A 23142-nucleotide genomic window follows, 5' to 3' on the forward strand; every position below is an offset into this window, starting at 1 on the left:
CACTCACGTCCTTCATTTCTAGAATGTAATAACACGTTTATGTGACACAGTCCCAATGAAATTACACACAGACTTTAATAGAAGTTCTTGAAATGGAACTTCAGTATGTTATATGAGCCGCGCCATGAGAAAACCAAAATAGTGCGTTTGCGACCAGCATGGATCCAGACCAGCCTGCGCATCCGCGCAGTCTGGTCAGGACCCATGCTGTTCGCTTTTAAAGCTTCTTGCAATTAGAGAAACCGTTAACGAACAGCATGGATCCTGATCAGTTGGTCTGGATCCATGCTGGTCGCAAACGCACTATGTTTATTTTCTCATGGTGCGGTTCAATTATGTCATCCACCTGTTTATCCTTCTCTGTCCTGTTTGACGGGACATATAATATTGTAGACCCACAACCAATCAAACTTTTTATTCATACAGAAACTCTGAATGAAGTTACTTATCCAGAAGGACCAGAAAGTATCGCAACACTTTCTATATGTACGGGGAATCTTCCACGGCCACCATACAACACTAAAACACTTGTGTTCTTAAATTAATTGACAGACGAAGATCCTTTGGTGCATAGAATGTAACCAAAGAAACATATAGATATTCGGTTGACTGAGTCTGTTCATATGAGGTGATAAAATAGCGCCCTTAGCACTGACATTTTGAATTTATTATATTTTACATTAAAGAAAATAGCTTTGAATCCTCTGAAAGAAATTAAACGTTAATTGATTCAATGAATAATAACAACGAGATATAAAGACAAATACAAGTACAATAATTTGAATTTGCACAGTTATCAATCTTCTGAGTTTAGGTTTTCACATTGTAATACATTTACGACAACAAAGATGGATGTTGATAACTGAACAGCTAAAATGGCAGAATCACATGTCAGTCCGACAGATAGGGTTGGTAGAATAACATTTGCATTGATGCGTGTATGTGTATGATTATAAAACAATAAAACAGGGTACACATCACTGCTGTTCTAGAAAGCTTGTGGAGAGGTCACAAGATATTGTTTGTGAAATCTTGAATACAAGGGATCAGGTAAGACTGTCTTTAAAAGTTACTGCTAAAAGTTAGTGTTGTATGTTTATCACTTAGAAAGGAAACGTGACAAAGTTTGTAGTTTTCTTCTTACTGCATATGTTTAATACTTAAATCGCACGAATCTATTTTCTTTGTGTAAGACAGTTTTGCTATTGAAAATTTGAGCAACATTTTTATTTTCTTATATTTTGTGAGAGATTTATTAATGGAACCAAATTTCCATTGCATAGAGCTAGCTCCCTATTACAAATACATGGAAGAATATAAAAATGTGAGTTACTGTATTTCTTTTCATTCCAATGTAATATCAAGTTTCATATTTCCATTATATCTAGGAATTTTTCATCAATCCGAGCTTCTGAGATCATTTACAGTCAACTAGATAGGAAAAGGAAGGAAAACGCATATTTCTAATGACTGTTTGCTAAATATGATACTTCTTGATGTAAATCTTTGGCCTGTTTATAAATATGATAACAGAAGGCAAATAGTTTTTGAAAATATTGCTTATAACATAATATTGTTTATTGTTATTTTATAGACATTATGAAAAGAGTCTTGCTTGATTTTACTAATCTGTCACAAAGTAACACATAACAGTATTTTATCATATAAATATGATAAAAGTAAGACTGTATGATAAATGTTCTCTGTTAATTTGGTTCAAAGTCACACCGACACAGTGCAGGTCATATGGAGACGTCTTCAGTGTATGATGGTGGAGGGAGACCGCAGGTGCCACCAGCCCCGGGCATCGTTTCAGGCAAAGGCCGGCACCTGATAGAACCACCGACCTTCGAGAAGCCAGCTTAATGGCTCCTAACATGAACAATTCTACACACTGAGCGAGGTTTCGAACCAATATTGGTGTGGAGCAAGTGATTCAAGTCAAACACATTTACCACTCAACCACGGAGGTCCCTATTAATATGGACAATCATAAATATTTTTCACTGACAGTCCTATGCAAAAAGGATAAGTACATATATATCTAATTCGTTATTTTAACCTGTAACTGCTTAGTACGTACTATCTTAGTTGACCATGTCTGGTTATATCTTACAGAATGCAACTGTATCTGTTTTCCGTGATCTACGTTTTCCTAGCGTATGCCAATGGAAACGGCGTAAAAGAAAAACTGCAGATAATTCCTCCAAGTATGCCAAGCTTTAACGAAATGGCGGTAAGCCGAAAATTCTGTATTGATACTTGGTTTGATCTATTTACACATCACAATAACAAAGATATTCCAACTGCTTTGATTAACGCCTCTGATAACTTTCGGTAAATGTTTGATAGAGTACAGTCGTTAATTTTCTTGCACGTGTTTATTTATAAAGTGTGTTGAATTTGGGTTACCAACCGTACTTGTAAATACCGTGGGGAAAATGCATTTTTTAGCTTTGAATACGATACATTTAAGATTTGGAAACAAAAATAACAATGTAGTGTGGACATATGAATTATACATAAAATGTTTACAAGTACTTAATCAAAATCATTACAATGTGTGTGTCTTCTTCAGTCACTAGGGCGGTGGTTTCAGCAGTTTCGAGTGACCGGTTGTCACTATTCAAGCTCTGACAGGTTTACATATTATGAGCAAAATCTAGTGAAATTCGGAAAAGCACTTCATAGCTTTGACACGTGGAGGTATACTTACTTTGCTTTATATCGAACTTAAATCTGTAGTATATATTAACCCTTACCCTGCTATATTTCCAGAAATGGAATGGTCCATCATTCAATTCGGGCAATACTATTTATTATTCGAAGGGGTGTTCACTGAAACTTTACTGATTGAATAGCAAACAGTGCAGACCATGATCAGCCTGATCTTGGTCTGCACTGGTCGCAAAGGCAGAGGCTAAAAGTTAAGCATGTCGCTTTAAGTACTTGTAATCGATTCGAAGTTTAAGAATTTGAAAACAAGACTGATACACTTGAACTGTTCTTACATGTTATCTTTTTCGTTTTTCTGTCCTTGGTTAGAACTCTAACGGTACCACTTTTTAAACTGTTGTGACCTGTTTTTTTTTATCTGTTTTTTTTTTTGTTGTTTTTTTTTTGTTTGTTTTGTTTTTTGTTTTTTTTTAACTTTTCAACATTGGTTTTATTAAATGCGCAGAAATTTATATAAAATATTTCTTTAATGCATACGTAAGCTTGTCTTTTATTTCAGAAATGATATTTGCAACACTTTAACCACGAGATATTTCACTACAGGCCCAGGAGTCTATACAGTCAAAGATGCAATTGGTATAGCTTGACTATTTGAATTTTTAATATACTAAAATAATCGTTTTTGAAATGTATACTATTACTGAAAGTAGTAAGAAGTTTTATGTGGGGTTTTTTTGTTATTGAATTTTTTTTGTTTTGTTTTGCTATTATTTTTCCTGTTACACCAGGATTGTCTGCAGTCTTGCGGAAACCAAATTACAAATTCCATTCTTCATTGTTTTGTTTACATAGGTGCCATTTGGAGCGGATTAGCAATTATTCCAGCCACTGATTATAAGACATTTAAAATTTTATATGGATGCACAAAGATTTCAGCACTGGGCAACAGATGCGATGATCCCCGGCTTCAGGTTTTTACAAGAGCTCCAAAACCAGGAAAAAGATTGATGGCACAAATTGATTACGTTCTGCGAGGACTTTTTGGAATAACAATCTCTGAGTTACCTAGAATTAGACAACTCGAACGTAAGTGTTTGCTGCAAAATTAATTGTAATTATAACAGAGTAAATACTCGTTCGGAAAATGGGCTTAAGTTTTTAACATAAGACTTCGACTGAGCTGCTTTGAATGTCTATGTATGTGTTTCGTCAGTTTTTGTTTTATACATACATTTGTACACGCATATGTTTGTGATACTCTGTCTTCTGTTACTATTACGTTAATAAAAGATTCGCCTGGCAAGGAGAACTTTTATTTACGTTGCTGTGTAACTCTGAACCAGATTGGGCTTAACAGTGATGTTTAGTTTAACATTAACTGATCCAATCTTTTGTTATGTTTTCGCCGGCGTTGCTTAACTGAGTTTTCATTGAGAAAAGTATCATTTTTGTCTGTATAAAGGGGTGGGGATCAGAAAATTTTAAGACTAGCACACCTTCGAAAAAACTGTCATTAATACAAGCACGGTTTTGACATGGTTGGGGTTAACACAGTACACTCCTATATACTAGTATTATTTTGTAAGCATGGAGGCTCCAGGTAGGAAGGAAATTAGTTCCTACATAAAAATGCATTCTTATCTGAAATTATTAGCCAAACAGATTCTGCAAGAATTTAAAACTATTTACAGTGTTCCTATCTAAAGCAACTGTTTATAGGTGGGCTATAAAAATAAATAAATAAGATTCTAGAGTCCAAGATCTAACTCGTGTAGGGTGCCCTAGAACGTCAGCATCTTCTCATAATATGACTACTGTAGCAGCTATTGTAGCAGAAGCAAAAGAACCGAGATAGTTTTAAAAATAGCTTCATCAGTGTGCATTTCATCGGGAATTGTTCCTGAAATTCTGAATAAACACTTGAAATTATCCAAGATGTGTGCAAGATGGGTACCCCCATTTGTAGACCAAAGAACAAAAGCCTCAAATGGTGCATTGTTGCAAAAATAAATTGTACAACAATCTGTGAAAATGCAGATAAAAGGAGATTTAATGAACTTCTCATGGGGAATTAGACATGAATTTTTTTATTATTTTGAACCTCAAAGGCGTATAAACAGCAAACAGTGGCTTAGGAAAAGGCAATAACAACCACTTATCACAATAAAAACTGAAAGTTGCTAACGAGTTCTTAACACAATTTTTGTCTATTTCAAAGTCCCTGTTGTGCAAACACCCAGTGCAACCGACTATTACTGAAAAGTTTTACAAGGACGAGGTTCGTAAATCAGTTACAAAATATATCGCCAAACGTCACCAACAAACCAGTCTACGGAGCATTTGCCTTATTCATGACAATGCATCTGCACTTAAGAGCAATATTTTACAGTAGTATTTACAAAACCAGTAAGCCAAGCATTTGCCGAATCCTCCATATTCACCCGACCTAGGTCCCCGTGATATTTCCCTTTCCCTTGCTGACAAATATTCAGGCTTGGCGTAGCTACAATTCCTGACTTGGTAGCGTAGTTAATCAGTGTGTTCATAGTACACCAAGGGCAGTCTATGAAGGGTGAATATTTTGAGGGACTGGTGGAAGCAATATATTTAAATACAGGTTATTGACTCTGTCTGTATTTTAGTGTATAGGTTCATGAAAGACCAATTCACACATACACTGATATGATATGAATTTCTAGTTGAATGTCAGCGTTCTATGAATATAGCTGTCCTTTGTATGATAATTTTTATTAGAAATTCACCTGACAATGATTACTATTATTTACTACAGTACTACTATAGCACACTGCGACTGAGGTTTTGTGCACCATTGAACAGTTAAACTCGATAGTCGTGTTTTGCTACTGAACTTACCAATGCGATCCTCCATTGTGTTCCTTTATGTGAAAGTTTAATTTCAGATTATCTATTTTTTTGTACATCATCCATACATACATTCCTGTAGGGATATGCATTTAGGGCTGCGTTCTTTGACCGTGGACATCCTTACCAATTGTGTCCTGATACGTGTTTAACTTACATATGAAGATATGATAGGGTAGGATAGGATAGCATAGGATAGGATAGGATGGGATGGGATGGGATGGGATGGGATAGGATAGGGTGTATGATATGATATGATATGACATATGATATGATGATATGAAATAATATGAAATGGCATATGATATGATATGATATGATATGATATTTATACAGCACCTTTTTCATCGTTAACAAGGACCAAAAAGCTTTACATTCATATATTGTATGTCATTGATTCAGATATATTGAATGCAGAAACAAACTTTCCGTGTTATGTACATATAAATTTAAACCAAGCTTGTTCTATTTTCAGCATGTCCTTCTTTCCGAGAAAATACTAGAGGAGATGGTAAAACGATGGGCTAATTACCGAGGAATCTTCGAAAATATATAAAATAACGGTGTAACTGATATGAAATAATTAGATACTATATAGCAGTCTAAGGAATAGATACAAAAATATTCCTGCTTTGATACTTTAAGCTTGAGTTAGAATGTTCAATATAGCTGACATTATATACATTTATCTTGCCTCCTACATGTTTCTTGCATTTCTATTGGTCAATAGACGTAACGTGGAGACAGGATATATTCCATATCCTGCTAGTATATTTCAGATATGAATTTTAATTAAAACAAAATGGCTGCCACACTGCTGGCGTAATTGAATCAAGTCAGATTATTTATTAGCTCCAGCGATAGTATCGTTTCCGGGAGTGAATTTAGTGTTTTCTTGCCGATATCATTCTACTTAAGTTGAGGCTCATGAAGTTTGACAAAAGTTAGCCGTAAAAGCGGAATAACTCTGTATGGGATACACGGACGTTGAAATCTTGTTTTAAGTAAAATCATCGTAAAATAAAGGAATTGACATATTTGTTACTCAGCAGTTTGTTGTAGGATCATTTAATCTACGTCCAAGATAAATGATTTGACAGGAAACGGAATGAAAGCCGAAGTATCAAGACATTTGTGACATCGTGAAATCTGGTGACTTTCGAAGGGATGGAACAAGAATTTTTTTTAGTATTTCTGGTCTAAACCAGTTCATAACCTGTGTAAATGAGCTTTTGTGTTTTGTGATTAACCAAAACACAGGTCATTGTGCATTTTATGGCTGGTGTAAATCAACTACAAACAAAACATGATGACCAAACATGATTGCAGGATTCCAGTCTGCACTGTAAGTAGCTTTGTTAATTTACAAAATGTTTTGATTATAGCATATAAGTAATTGTAGTCGGTAAGATAAAATCGTTACACAGCTTGTTGGTGACAGGATAGGGATATACGCTGTCTCGAAAATCCATATCAACTCTCGCCTGATTTGGATTTTCTCGACAGCGTATATCCCGTATCCTGTCACCAACAAGCAGTGTAACTAATAGTATTGACAGTGAAATATGATATTTGAGAGGTGAATAAATGTAATGTTACTATTTGCATCTATTTTTATTGGACCGTTTTTTATGGGTACTGCAATATCTGTAGATATGCATCTTAAAATTATTTAAATACATTTTTGTAACTAACTTAAGTGTTTCGCAACTTGAATTACATATTTCCTGTTTTATAAAATTTTCGTCATTTGTGCAGAGTATGTCCATCTTAATGCATGCAGGATGCTAATTCATGTCATTAACATATATTTTTTCAAAAAAAGGTTAAGTTTCCTAACTAAAACATATTAGTGACTTGTAAATATAAAAATATTTTCAAAGTCAAATCAGTTGTACGGGTGATATGTCACTGTAGAATCTACAATTTATCAGACATAAATTAATATCATACAAATTGTTCATTAGTTATGCGCTAACGTGATATTCTGATATTGGGCAATTTGAATTCTATCTAATTAATTACAAATTCACTTGCAGCTATGTTTTTATTGATGAATCACTTTATAAAACTTACATGATCATTTCTTAGTTTAAATAGCGTGCCTTTTTACCATTGCGGAAATTGGCGAATCGCCTGCTACAGTATAAAGTAAACTGTAAAAATAAAATAACAAACAAAAAATGAATTCATTATGATACAGGACAACCGTCCCCCGTACTCATCAACGTTTCAGATCATTTTTCAGAAATTTAGACTTAGACTTGAAAATGCTGTATTTTCATCTTGCCATGTCAATGCCTTGGCTGTACTTCGCCAATAACATTAAACCGCGTATGTGAGCTTGAACTCTCTTAATATCTCATCTGATTACTAAAGATAAAAGGTAAGGTTTACTTTTTGTTGAATTGTTATAAAACTTGCAGTGATAATTATATTTAATTAAGTATAAAGCAACATTATCATGTAAACGAAATGTTATATATAATTTCGAAAAACATATTTTTCATGGGCCATAATTTTATTTAAGTAAACTTATATTTTTTGGATATAAAATGTACATATTTAAAGATAGATAAAACTTCGAAAAGGTTATACTACCATTACTTTAAAATGATGTATAACTGAAACGTTCATAATTAATTTTAAACGGCTATACAAAACGTTTTAAACATACTGAAACATAATGTTTGCTGACCTTTTCTGCACATAATGACTACAAATGACTTTAAATGAGACCCAAAAAGAACTGTTTGAAAATTGTTTGTGACCAAACGTGAAATGCTTCGCATGTGAAATGCTTTCATTCAAGTTCCTCTGGAATATTACACCAATCACAAAATAATTAAATCAATCATTACGGATTTAGTTTTATAGCTAAAAAAACATATCCTGACCAGGGTATTGTATACTGGATATGAAACAACTGCAGAGTAATTATAAATGGCACAATATTCGGCTATTGGAATGTTAAATATTATAAATAATGTAGGATATTGTTTCGTCCACCTTTTCCGTATCAAGGTTTTTCATTGATTTCGCTTTAAAGATAAAACAGTACAAATTTCAGTTTACATCTTCCTGTAACTTCTGAAGGTGTGTTTATGGAATCTTCTTCAATTTTCCTTAGTAGTTTTGAATCTATTGTCGAAATACAATTCTAACTAGGTAGGTTCCTTATATGGACACCAACAATTTGAAAAAAACTATTCCGAAAATATTGTTAAAGATAGTTTTCCCTGCTTCATTAACCGAGTCATCGTATAAGTACTAAATGTTGAACAGTTTACACACATGGACACGCACTTCGTTTTGAATCATGCACCAATTTCTACTATATGTAGTAAAGGAAGTAATAATAATACTATACGTATCAAATATATTCATGTGCATCGACAGTTGTATTGACATGTACTTCAGCTGGAAATAAGGATTAGTTTAGCTTCATTTGAAATATGGAATTATCAGTTGGAATACAGTCAAACCTGTGAACAAAGACCACTCTTCGGAACAAGCAAAAGTGGTCTTTGTTCACATGTGGTCTTTATTCGGGCGGAAGGGTCACTTCTCAGTTAGCCATTATCATGCTAATAAAAGTATTTTTACAGCTTCTTGCTTTCTTTATGTTCTATGTATTAATTCGGCCGGTGCAAACTTGCAAATTTTCAATCAGGCAGTAATCTGTGTTTGCTATAATGCGCAAGTCGTGAAAATTCGGCGGATTTCAAATATTTTTATGCCGGAACGGTCGAGCTTGGTCGTTATTGGGGGGCAAATATGACCCTTGGGAATGAATTAGGCCGGTCGCTGGTCGCGGTCGCCAGTTGGTCGCTATTCACGGCCTTTTTATGAGCATTTTTCTACGGGGAGACAGAGACCGGTCGTTGTCGACAGGTGATCTCTATTCCCGGGTGGTCGCTAGCACAAGTTTGACTGTATTAGTGTTATTTTATACAAATGTCAAAGCACAGTGTATGTTAGTAGACAAGAAAAAAAAGCCATCACTAAATCATAATGAAATGCCCCATATCAAAATGCTCAATGGTTCTTAACATTCTGAAAAGAGTTTCAATTTAGATTACGCTTTAAATTCTTGGGCGTTGTGAAAAATCACTGCAAGAAAAAGGTTCAAACTTACTAAGTTCAACATTATTGTGGTGTCCCTAGTTTCTGCTCGTATGCATCATTAGTCAATGAGGACCTAAACAAGTGAAATCTTATTTCAGCATCATAATCTAATCTTCATACTTTTCTACAGCTGTTGTTCATGAAAATAAGAGAGTAATGTTTTAAGTTTTCAAAATACTTGTATTCTGTCAATTGAATTTGGAAAATCCCATGTGATTAAAGAAGTTCAGTTAAACTCACGAAAGTCAATGAAACACAAAATTATATTTATATTTGACAATTATTAGATAAAGATTAACTTCCATAAGGTCCATCGGTTTGCCTGCGTTTCTCTTTACTCGGGCCTGAAAATCCAAGCAGACCACTTTTGCATGAGAAAGACGTTTATGGTTAATAGTCACCAGCCATATTCTTAGTCACCAGCCATATTCTATAAATCTCAGATATGTTAAACTCGCAGTGAAAACACTGGTTTGAGTCCTGGCCCTGGCTAAAATAATTTTATTCTTACGAACATTTGTACCAAGTTTTCTTTTAAACATGCGTATTTACAGTCTGTTATCTCTTTACTTTTTGATTTTCGTTCATTAGTTTATTCCTAATGCAATGTTATAAATAATGTCGTTGTGAGAGAGTTGAGGACTAATCGATTCTTTATTAAAGTTAAGCATACATTATGTTTAGTACCCATGTATGTAGTTACCCTATATTTAGTACCAAGATATTTGAAATTTAGAAAGAATATGCTGTGAATTAAAATTCAACATACTTAAATTTTTGACAATAGAGTATCCATGATAGTGCCTTTTTACTACGTAGAACGTACACAAGAATTTGAATACCTGCTAACACTGCAATAGGAACTGTGAAAAGGGAGGAGTTTCTTCTGAAATATTATAAAATTAGTAAATTAATTATGATATTGTTTAACGGTTTTTAAGTAACAAATTAAAAATTGAATGCAGACAAAACTGAAGTAATTCTTTTTTCGAGTCAAAAACACTCCAAACATGTTGAAAATCTAGAACTGAAAGTTGGCGAATCGAGCATAAGACCATCAAAAACTATTCGAAACCTTGGTGCTACGCTTGATTCGAACATGCACATGGACCATCATGTTAATTCTGTGACTCGAACATGCTACGGCCAAATACGACACACTGGTCATATTCGACCATATTTGACAACTGAATCCAAAAAACCCTTATAAACTCGCTTGTAACCTCACGATTCGACTATTGCAATGCTCTTTTGTACGGCGTGCCAAAATCAACAAAGAGCAAACTGCAAAATGTCCAAAAACACAGCTGCACGTCTTATTACGAAAACAACCCACTTTGAACATATAACACCAATCCTTATAGATATTCATTGTCTTCAAATACAAGATAGAATCAAATACAAAATTCTCATTCAAACATTCAAGGCCTTGCATGGACAGTCGCCGGTGTATATGAGAGACTTACTGAAGGCTTACGTGCCAACTAGAAATCTGAGGTCAGCAAGTGCAGCAACAACCATTGTGCCACAAAAAAGTCGACTGGTAACCTACGGAAATAGAAGTTTCAGAGTTGCCGCCGCAAAACTATGGAACTCTCTCCCTGACAATCGCAGAAAAGATCCATCACTTAATTCATTCAAAAGAGCTCTCAAAACACACCTTTTCAAAATTTTCTACAACACATAGATACCAACTGTGACTGTTCTACCCATAATAAATATGCCATTGTTATTTTTGTGATACAGAACTACGGCAAGTCATTCGTCGCTGACAAAGATCTCTTAACTGTACAATTCATCATGTAATTAACTAAATTGACAATTCATCTTTTATTTCATCATGTCACATTATAAGGATTATGACGTTCTATGTGTGTGTTTTTTGCAAGACTTGAGTTTCACTTGAAGTGTGTGGTATTTATATCTAATACAGTATATGATGGCACCATTAACCGGGCGGTTGAACCTCTATATGTAGCCCGTCTTGGCGTACCAGGTGCTTAAAGCACTGGTATTGACAATAGGGGTAAATCGACCTCAAGGGGAGGGGTGCGGTCATGGCTGTTTGTTACAATAAGGCTGTAAATATTATTATTGATCATTGATGATATTGTTGTAATAACTATTATTTTTTATTATTATGTACAACGCCATTGAATATATCATTTATAAAAAGGCGTTTAATCAAATTGTTCAGTTTCAGTTTTGTGATTGCATATGTCATGTTTTGTTATTTTCCTACATATCTGCAATATGTCACATGTTTAATTGTAAAGCGCCTTTGAACGTGTATTCCATATGAAAAGGGCGCTCAACAAATCTGGTATAATAAAAATAATAATAATAGATTAGCGATATGAAATCAGATTTTTTTAGTTTTACGTTTTATGAGTTTCTACTTGTATCATTTTAGGTATCTGCAGTTGAAATCGTGGTAACGGCAGTCCGTAAGAGATTTTAAATTGCAATTTTCGGGACGTAACTTGTTTAAAGTCAAAACCCAAAATGTTCTTTTTTCCAGTTGTAAGACCGTCAACACAAACATTCCTTACATGTATCTATTGTGAAGTAGCGTTTTGATAGTTTTACTCTTTATTAGTACATTATACTGATATTTATTCACGTAAATTGAATTCTTTATAACATTAACGACAATTATTAGCAGCCAACTATTTCATATATATATACCTTCAAAATTGCACGAATACATACATTGTCTCATTGACAACATTATCAGTTCCCATTTGTCTTGTGGTACATGTGTATTCCCTTTCCATCTCCTTTGTGATTTGTTCAAGTTTTAGAATTTTGTCTTCGCTATAGATGCCCGAAGCCATGTTGAAATGCAATCTACATTTATGTTATTTTGGGAACAATATGGGAATCTTCATCAAACTTTGTCTGGAGCATCATTGTAAGGTCATAACCCAAATGTTTTTCAAATGGGTTGATATCCTGTTCCATTTTAGGAGCCATTGTAGCTTAACAAAGAAACACCTTTAAATGACTTCTTCTCACGAACGGTTTCGTGGATCTTCTTCTAACTTAGTTTTTTGCATCATTGGAACGTGCTCTCCAAACTTTATTCAAACTGGGATGTTGGTCCTTTGCTAGATCTAAAATGAGAAAAAAACCTTTAATTACCTTTGGTTGAATCTTTATCAAACTTGTTTCAAAGCTCTATTGCATGATCCTCGCTAAGTTTTTTCGAATTAGGGCTCATGGCCTATTTTAGGGGTCGCTGGAGCTTAAAATATATGAAGCCTGTAATTGACATTTCGCCACACTGCTTGACGGATCTTCAACAAACTTGGTCTGTAGCATCATTTTAATGGTTCCGCTTCACCTCAGTTTCTCCTGTTTATACTAAAACGAAGAGGTAATATTCTTTATTCAGTGTGGCATGTATATATTCAAGGTCAAATAGTCAGGTGAGCGACTTAGGGTCACACGATGGCCCTCTTGTTAATTCAAATGACTTTCGAATTATTTTGTAAGATTTCAATGATAATCAAGTTAACATTGACATTCCGAGGTTCATTTCACTAAACTTGTATCCGTAGGTAGGTTTCTAGAAGAGAAAAACAGCTATAGCTATATGGAACAGCCGGAAATGATTTGAAATAGCCGAGTCCATAGAGGTCTGGGAAAATGTAAAAGAAAATTTATAAGGAGATCCTCTGGAAGCATAGAATGCAATCAAGCAAAATAATTGCAGACTCAGTTTGAAGAGATGAGAGGTAATGGAATATACAAAAACCACCCCTATGCAAATTAAGCAGCATCTCATAAATCAGATAACGTTTTCTTTTTTGCAACTTGTGATCTATTCATGAATATATTAAAACGAAATAGTAAATGCTGAGCCCCATTTTAATTGTATAAACCTTGATTCTGAATACCCTAGTACACAGAACTGCGTCACAGAAATTAGTTTCCATTGACCTTCACTGAACTGTTTACTTTCACAGGATTCCAGCAATCTAAACTCATTCTACAGAGTCCTTGTGATTTCAAAATTTGAAACTGGTTATATGTGTAGTTGCAAATTCGGACTATACGAATGTGTTTTCTGTTAAATTGCAATATCTTACATATTCTCGGATAAATAACTTAAAACAGCGTTTGAATCATACCAGTATTTAGGTTATTGCAAGTAGTTAATTTTATATTTATTTTTTCATCTTCGAAACATGATATGAAAACAAATGCAGCATAAACGAACCTGGCATATCGGCAATATAAACACATGCCTGCACTTGTTGAACGTTTTCTCTGGAGCCTTATAGATTAAACATGAATCGAAGGATTATAACAGTGACTGTGTTTGTATTTGAAATGTTCATCTTTCAAAACCAGTAAGTACTTGATAAAGCGTACGATAGCATACGTACAGCAAAGAACATAGTCATGTTGTCTGTATATATCTTATCTTCACTTGATCTTATTTGGTTTTAAAGCCAGTATGTTTATCGGCTACGGCAGATAAGCTGCTTCAAAGCTAATTTTATACCTTTCAAACCCTTGATATTGCTTCAAGCACCAAACATTAATCCAAATATCAATTTATACCACTGGAAGGTTTTTGCTTCCGCCGATAAATTATCTTCTTTAGATAATATTTCAAATAAGCTAATATCCAAGAACTTTTGCTGATCAGATAACCTGTAAATATAAAGTTTAACTTAAAAACTTCTCTCAAAGTGAAGTAAGGACTGGCCATTATGTTTCTAGAAGTAAAAATTCCTCTCATTACTGTCAGTATCATTTATGTGAAACTGTGGCAGTTCAGGGAAGGATATCCGCATGAAGGCCATGCCGCCTTATTATGATTGTATGTTGGGTACTTTCTTTAAATATCGCCCGCCCGCTTAGCTCAGTAGGGAGAGTGTTGGTCTACGGATCGCGGGGTCGCGAGTTCGATCCCCGGGCGGGGCGTATGTTCTCCGTGACGATTTGATAAAAGACATTGTGTCTGAAATCATTCGTCCTCCATCTCTGATAATTCATGTGGGGAAGTTGGCAGTTACTTGCGGAGAACAGGTTTGTACTGGTGCAGATTCCATGAACACTGGTTAGGTTAACTGCCCGCCGTTACATGACTGAAATACTGTTGAAAAACGGCGTTAAACCCAAAACAAACAAACTTTCTTTAAATAGATGTACAGTGTTCTTTTCATGAAATGTGTTAAGTACGGTCTTTATAACTGTACCTTGAAATGCATTGTTGTATTCGGCTCTGGTAGATTTTGCCAGACCTTTGATCCCATGAGCTGCTCGTGCCGACTTCCGACTTCGTAAATCTGAAATAATAAAGCACCGTGCAAGTGTGAGCTTACTACTGAATTAAATCATAGCTTTATACTTTATTTAGATGACAGCAATAATTTGAACATTTTAAATAAGGTCACACTTCAAGATCGCATGAGACTAGTTTCTACTACCACAACATACAATTTTGTCATGTGTAATTTTGTACAGAGTAGGAATTAAGAAATATCTTGATTTTTAAAGTAAAAAGTAATCTACATACATTTACGTCAATACAGAAAAAAAAATATTATACAAACAATTCAAGTCAATAAAAGAATGCATGAATTAAATATGGTCTCCAATCAAAACTACAAGAAATCAAATTATCGATCAAATGGGGTTTACTTTACTGTCAATACCTCAATTCAAAACGAACCCACGTATAACTTTTTAAAAGAAAAGTCTTTAAAGGTTAATATAATGCTAATAGCAATAAGGACCCAAACGTTCCCACAAGGAATATTAGGTCCTGTCTATGTAAGCGAAATATATAAATAATGCCGTAAGTTCATTCTCCATTCAACAGAATACTTCTCTTGAATTTGCTTACATTTTAACCACCCTTTGGCATTTACGCTCATCTAATTCTGATTCCAAACTCTTCTTTCATTCGCTTTATACAGGCTCATACAAGATGTTTTGTGTTGCAATTCTCTTCTTTTTAATTACAAACTCAAATCCCAGTTTCGGGATTGAGCCAGTATGTTCCCGGTTTCATTACGAGGAACAAACGTTAGAAAAGATGATCAGACAGGAAATATTTGTAGAGAAAATGAAAGCTGACATTGATGACTCTAAACAGCAAGTAGTGGACGCTATTGTAGACTTGAGGAATGAGAGAAACAAGTTTGCAGCGGACTTTGAAAAGTTGAAAAATGACGTTGAAACCCTGAATGGCAACCTTGAAAATGCGTTAAATGGTATGCAATCACAAAATGAAAAAGTCATTCAGGACTATACCACAGAAATGGAAATATTAAAAGGTATGTACTTTCTGAGTATTAAACGTTATTTAACGTTAGTTTTGTATTGTTATAAAGTCGGAAAGCGAAAGTATGACACTTCCGGATATGTTTCATTTTTCAAGGTAACTTAATCAAAGGTGAAGTACAGTTATAGGACAAGGTGTAGCTGGAGAATCAATTTTGATTTGGAACTTTCAGGCTTGTTATCTTGTCAGCATGATGTCCCATTAAGAATCAGATAATGTGAATTAATGGCACTGACCAATTTGATAAGCTTGGAATCAGTTCTAATGGTGGTTTGAGAATTTTAGAACATGTTAAATGATTGTAAAACTTTAGTCAAAAGGTTAAATTTTGTGTCTCACAACAAGAATGAATGTGTTAACCCAATAGTTGTTTTATTTTGAGATGTGTTTTATTAAAAATCTTTATTGAAACTATTTTACATAATGAAATTATGAACAAACAATGTAATCATTTTATATTGTAACTTGTGATAAAATATAATGTAAATGGCAATATTTCATAATACTATAATATGAATGCAACTTTGAATCACAAGGCCTAAAGCTTGAAATTTATAATTCAGGGGCGTAGTTAGGCTAAAATGGAATTGTGGCCACTGTCCAAGGAGGGTATGGCATGCTTCCACAGAAATTTTTCATATTATAGATGCAAAATGGTGCTTTTTGGTTTATATCTGGACTTTTATGTTTTTCATTTTTCAAAATGAAGTGTAGACCCGGGGAGCTATTGTACAATTTAGAAAGTACACCAGTGTCAAAGGCGTAGCTGGGCCACAATGGAAGTATGAGTCACTGTTCTAAGGGGATGGGGTGATGTTACCCCTGAAAAAAATACGTTCTAGATAAGACATGATGTGTTTTGGTGAAGTTCGTAATTCAGGGGCGTTGCTAGGCTAAAATTGAAGTGTATGCCACTGTCCTGTGAGTTCTGGGGCATGCTCCCACGTAAAAATTGCACAAATTAGATGCAAAATGTATTTTTGCAAAATTCATAATTCTGAGGTTTAGCTAGGTCAAAATGGAAGTGTAAGCCACTGTCCTAGAGGGTTCGGGAAAAACTGGACATCATAGAGGCAAAGCGGTGCATTTTTGTGTGTGTGTGTGTAACTGGACCTTTAAACTTTTTCATGAAGTGTAGACCCAGGGGAACTACTTATAGAAAGTACACCAGTGTCAAGTGCATAGCAGGGACAAAAAGGAAATGAAGGCATTGTACTAGGGTGTTTGGTTGGGGAGGGGGGGCAGTCATGCTCCCCCGGAAGATTTTTACATTCAAAATATGGTGCTATCTGGCGAAATTCATAATTAATGGGCATAGCTAGGCCAAAATGGAAGTGTAAGACACTGTCTTAGGAGGGTTTGGGAGCATGCTTCCTGTAGAATTCATCCATTATAGATGCAAAGTTAATTTCTAAATGTAAAATGGTGCGTCTTGGCGCATTTTGTAACCTTTCCGTTGTTTAAATCGTCAATGCTGCAGACTAAAACCCTGGAAAGGGAATGCATGGCCAGTGTATAATAGTGATATATTTTCGCACTGCCTCTTTTCAAAATTAAATATGCTAATGTTATATTTAGTACACATATATATTTCCCATTTTTCTATAAAACTGCATGCACATTCAGTGAAGAAATAACATAAGTACTTTAATATTCAATTTATATTTTAACATCATGTACAATATTAAAAGGTCTTTTGAATTTACTAATACAGAATATTACTTTTTGTCGACTCTACCTGACAATAATTGATAATACCTATGCTCCGTACCTTTAGACAAGCCTGTAAGGGGTTTTCTAGGGGTAGGAACCTCTGTTTTTTAGAGATTAAGGATCATTTACATTTCAAATTTTGTTGAAAATGAAATAACAAAAAAGACTTCATCAGTATTCACCTTAAACTTGGATCTATTAATGCTTTACAGATAACAATGTTCACCCTATCTTTCAAAATGTAAGTAACCAAGAAACACAATTTAAATCACCAAATAAATCACGAGGATTCGAACTGGCAGAAAAAATATAAAGATTAAACAAAATAATGTTAAATATGTTGTGAAAAAACTATTTTTAATGATAATTAACCCGTATGGTATTTATGTTTCCCATACATTTGGTAGCCGTTACGAGATACAAGAGACGTTTTCACAAACAGTTTCTTTTACTTAATGACGGTTAATGGAGTTCCTTGTCTATTATTATTATCTCTTGCTTAATAACAAATAAATAGGTGCATATTATTATGCCTATTAGCTCAACTATTCGAAGAATGAGTAGATCTATCCTACTCATCTCAGCGTCGGCGTCACACTTTGGTTAAGTTGTTCAAAACAGTCCCTATTTTGACAGTCTTTTGAGATAAAGCTTTGAAACTTTCAACACTTGTTAACCATCACCATGTCCAGTTATAGGCACGAGTACATAGCTCCATCAAGGATTTTGGCAGAATTATGACCCTTTTTGACTTGAAATTCTTGATTAAGTTTTTCGTACCAGTTCATATTTTGTATAACGAGTTTGACATATGGCTTTGAAACTTTTATCACCTGTTTATCATAGCAACATCTATCTGTAGACAAGAGTACATAACTCTGACAAATATTTTGGCTGAATTTTGGCCCTTTTTTGAAAATTGGTTCAGTTTTTGTACAAATCTATGTTTTGTCAAAATTATTTGACATATTATGGCTTTTAAACATTGAACATTTGCTTATCATCATGATTTCCATCTGTACGCAAGAGTACATAAATCTGACAACTATTTTGGCTGTATTATGGCCTTTTTTGAACTTGGAAATCAGTTCAGTTTTTCGGACAAGTCAGCGTTTTGTCAAAACTATTTGACACGTGGCTTTGAAAGTTTGAACACTTATTTAATATCATCATGATTTCAATCTGTAGGCAAAAGTACATAACTCTGTCAACTATTTTGGCTGAATTATGGCATTTTTTGGACTTCATCAGTTAATTTTTTTATAATAGTCCATATTTTGCCTAAACTCTTTGTCATATGGCTTTGAAACTTTGACCACTTGTTTACCATCATAGTCTACATAATTATGTAGGCAAGACTTCATAACTAGGACAAGGACTTTAGCCCAGTTTAGCCCTTTTTTGACATTAGTCTGTTAACAGTTTATAATCAGGAAGGAACAGTGTATTAATTTGGTGTTCCTTTGTTATTTAGGTTTTGAAAGAGAAGGTAAACAATCAGGTGAACGCTGGTATCTGTAAACCATTTAGATCCAAGTTTTAATTGAACACTGGTTAATTCTTATTTGTTATTTCATTTTCAACAAAATCTATGTACTAAGTAACCCTGAATCTCTAAAAAAATGGAGGTCCGTACCCCTAGAAAACCCCAAACAGGATTGTCTAGAGGTATGGATCCGTACCCTTAGACACTTCCTTTTATGTGTTCTAATGTTAAATCAGTTTGTTAACTGTGCACACTTATAACAAAAATGACTTGTTTAAGTAACTACACTTACATATTTCCTTTTTTCGTAATTTCAGAGCTCAAAAATAATTGATTCAATATCTGAGTTACACTTGAATCTGTATAAAAAGTACGAGTACTTTTCTGTATGACTGTCTACTTCAAATTTTTTAGTTTGCATGTTAAATATATTTTAATTCACAAGTTTTTGTTTCATTTTTTTAATGACTTTACTGATGCTTGAACAGAGTTGTTTCAAATTCATGAGCTATGCCATTTTATGCTGTATGGTATCACAGTGTTGTGGTTTTACATGTTTTACACATTCCTTCTTATCATTTCACACACTGTCCAGATTTGACCACTGTTGTAATTTATAGCTCCACTGCTGAGTTTAAATGTCCATTTTATTGACTTGGGGGCTAATATTAATTACATGCATTATTTTAGCAATCTATGAGAAATTCCCTCTCTACCCTTGTCCTATAACTGAGTAAGAGTTTAATATTTTTAGTTCTGTATAAAAAAAAAATATGAAAAAAGGAAAAGCCTCAAATCGAGTTCGGGGAAATCAGTTTCAATTTTTTTTCAAACTTTGTAACAACGAAACTATACAGATAAAAAATAATTTGGTGTTATCAATTTTTTCATAGCGAATATCATACTTTGCAAATTTACGGGGAAGTCGATGTCTCTGTGACGTCATTTCTTATTTACCGCGTTTACTTTAGAAATATTAATGACACACTTTTCCAAAAGAGTGTAATCATTTTTTCACCTAACTGGAAGATTCTTTTGCTGTATTTTTGAGTGAAAAATAATTCTAAACAATAGAATGACATTCTCTCTTCATTGCGAAGAGAAGACTTCCTAACCGCCAGGTGCTTCCTTGAGACCTGCTCAACACGTGGCTAGAGGGTGTGGCGGCATTTCCATACTGTCCATAAAAAGGCTCGATCAAACCAAGCCTGCAACATCTTCTTATGTCGTGTTGGGCGACCTGTGAATTTTGCACTTTTACTCACTTGAAAAGGTTATTCGGGTCTACTCTAAGAGCTCGCTATCAAAGGTTATTACAACTGTCCTAGTATTTCTTCTTTGATGTACAATATTTTATTCGACTCGAGAACGAGGCCTTGCAAAATCCACAAGAGACGAATGCATCATACTCTACCTATTGCTAGTGTTATATTAGCCAAAATTGACTATAATTTTAGACAAAAATACTTAAAACACGTTTAAAATAGTGCAGTCTATTAAGCATGGAACATCGAGGCACCATCATTTCATGATTTTGACGTCACATTACACGTCACGTCTTAGGCGACCCATTCCATCATTGATTATTTTTCCGTATTCGATAGGAACTGAATATATTTATCAAATACAACGTGTTTTACAGACAAAAATGTCGTAGGTATATCATATATATCATAGAATATAAGATATAGAGTACTGTTTACATTTTTTTGTAAATTCAAAATGTTATATAAAGTATTCGTACTACTTCCAATATAACACATTTTTGTAAAACAGCATTGAGCTATAGTTTCGCGCGTTCTTGTCAATTCTAAATACAAATTATTGGGACTTCATTCATAAATGAAAAACAAACATTATTCACTAATATTTTGAATGTCATAAAGAAAATTCAAGGAAATAAGTCAAAGCTATTGTATAATTTGATTAATTTTATGACAACGCACAAGTTTTTAAAAAGTCACAAAATCATAAATTATAAACACAGTTAATTGTTAGACAAGAATACTCCAATTTATGCGTACACTTATACCTTTGCTTTGTCAAAACAAGAAACAAATAAGAATATTTTAATGCAAGTATTTACACATTGTGTCAATGCGATAAAATTTTGCTCATTTTGGCTGCTGTTATAAGAAATTTCATATATTCATAGTCAGATTTAAAAAGTATCTCTAAGACAGTAAAATGAAAAAGGTAAAATCTTATTTATAATAAACACTTTTACATATACCCAGATGTTCATTTTAATCATCCTTTCTAAAAGTGTCTTAGGATGAGTTATCCACTTTTGCAAATACTTTAACCTTATAATGGAATCCAATTGCAGAAATTCCTGTCGGAATAATTCTTTCACGGGACATTCTTAAGAATACAATTTGAATGATGACTCCAATTTACCATAACAATTTGAGCGATATGCCTAAGGGTATACTAGACCCAGTCTATTTTTATTTGAAATTTTACTTCATATAGTGCATGTAAACATAGAATTAATATTTTATGCGTATTAGCAGTACTATGCATTACGTTTAAAACAGTACACACTTTACACATGTAAAGCTAAACACCATACTTAGTGTACTACTGCAAAAATGTGTAAGAGTCACTTCAAAATACTTCTGTCTTACTGCTATGTCTTCGAGTCTTGCCAACTAAGGGATTCAAATTCTAAATGTTAGGACGACATGATCTAATGGCTGCATTGCCCATTAAAAGCGATGTAGTTGTAATCCCAAATTAATGTATGGAAAACTTTGAAGCCTTCATAAATAAAGTATGCTAAGTTCTACTCGATGACTACGCTGTTCTGGCTTTTTTACGTTTCAGATTATATGTATAGAAATAGCGCATTTTAAATATCATTTATTACTTGATCAGGGTTCCAGTCGATGTTTTCAAAACCTCTTATTCGTTACTACTGTTTAGTTCTAGAGAAACGTTGCCGAAACTGTAATACACAATGTATTTACATCGTTAATTTTCATTCTTTTTAAATGACTATAAGAAACCCTTTGTTACTTCAGGTTCTGTCGTCACACCTATCGTCGCGTTCAAAGCGCATGTTGTGTCAGAAAACTCGTTGAGCAATAGAAATGTTATAATATTCTCAAAGAATATTTTTAACACGGGCGGTGCTTACGACAATGCAACTGGCATCTTCAAAGCTCCATCTGGAGGCATCTATCTATTCACGACTCAAATATGTTTATCTGGCAGTACCTATTCGTATTTCGGCATCACTGTGAATGGGGAACGTATCTCTCAGTCTCTGCTTGGAGACAATCAGTGGACTAAATGTTATACAATGGATGCCATTGTTAAAGTAAACAAGGGTGCTGACGTCACTGTTAAATGTATTAGCTCTTGTGATAGTAGTGATAGTTTATACAATAATCTTGGTTACGCAGCAAGTAGCTTCTCGGGTGTACTTGTCCAAAGACTTATTCTTTGAAATACGACTGTAAAGAACGTTGTCGGCTGTATGACCTGTTTTGTTGGATTTGAATAACCGATGATTCTGTTGCCATAACAAATATCAATATTTGTCATTATTTCAAATGAAATATTTAGAAATACTGATGAAATATAATTCATATTTTCATTGTTTTTATTTTTATGTGTAATAGAGTTCCGCTTAAGCCGGTGCTGGGAGCGTGAGAGGTGTTGCACATTTCATTACCTCTCTTGAACAGACTCAATCAAACCGAGTCTGCTATTATTCTTCTTGGTTGCATTTTTGGTTCCAAAGGATCTTTATACATATTTTATTTAAAATAGTTGGCATATTGCATACTTGCTTTGTTGTGTTTATCGGTGTCATCAGTCTAGAATTTTCTCTTTATGCTTTTAAACGATATATGTTTCTTGTATCAATACTTGTATTCCCAAGTTAAAAAAAGTTTATACGAAATTATTTTCAGTTGATTGTCAAACAAGTTCTGCTACCTAT

The 23142-nt window shown here is 34.0% G+C and overlaps 3 protein-coding genes across 5 annotated transcripts in view; all 3 read left to right on the forward strand.

The window, feature by feature from the left end:
- The window catches only part of LOC123524838 (uncharacterized), a 474072-nt gene that overhangs the window by 396636 nt on the left and 54294 nt on the right, over window positions 1-23142 (forward strand). The window lies entirely within an intron of this gene.
- On the forward strand, window positions 894-12018 carry LOC128555612 (uncharacterized). Its single transcript, XM_053538419.1, has 6 exons — window positions 894-1050; window positions 2119-2236; window positions 2579-2706; window positions 3236-3312; window positions 3529-3762; window positions 6035-12018. The coding sequence occupies exons 2-6, from the start codon at window positions 2120-2122 to the stop codon at window positions 6085-6087; spliced, it is 609 nt and encodes a 202-aa protein (XP_053394394.1). The 5' UTR covers window positions 894-1050; window position 2119; the 3' UTR covers window positions 6088-12018.
- Window positions 15581-22786, forward strand: LOC128555610 (uncharacterized). 2 transcript variants are annotated; one of them, XM_053538417.1, is made up of 2 exons: window positions 15581-15983; window positions 22217-22786. In XM_053538417.1, exons 1-2 carry the CDS (start codon window positions 15635-15637, stop codon window positions 22642-22644), a joined length of 777 nt encoding a protein of 258 aa, XP_053394392.1. In that variant the 5' UTR covers window positions 15581-15634; the 3' UTR covers window positions 22645-22786. The 2 variants fall into 2 exon arrangements, with proteins under 2 accessions (XP_053394392.1, XP_053394393.1); XM_053538418.1 differs by having other exon boundaries at window positions 15581-15920.

Source organism: Mercenaria mercenaria, chromosome 3, assembly GCF_021730395.1.
Source record: "Mercenaria mercenaria strain notata chromosome 3, MADL_Memer_1, whole genome shotgun sequence".
In the NCBI taxonomy this organism is placed as follows: domain Eukaryota; kingdom Metazoa; phylum Mollusca; class Bivalvia; order Venerida; family Veneridae; genus Mercenaria; species Mercenaria mercenaria.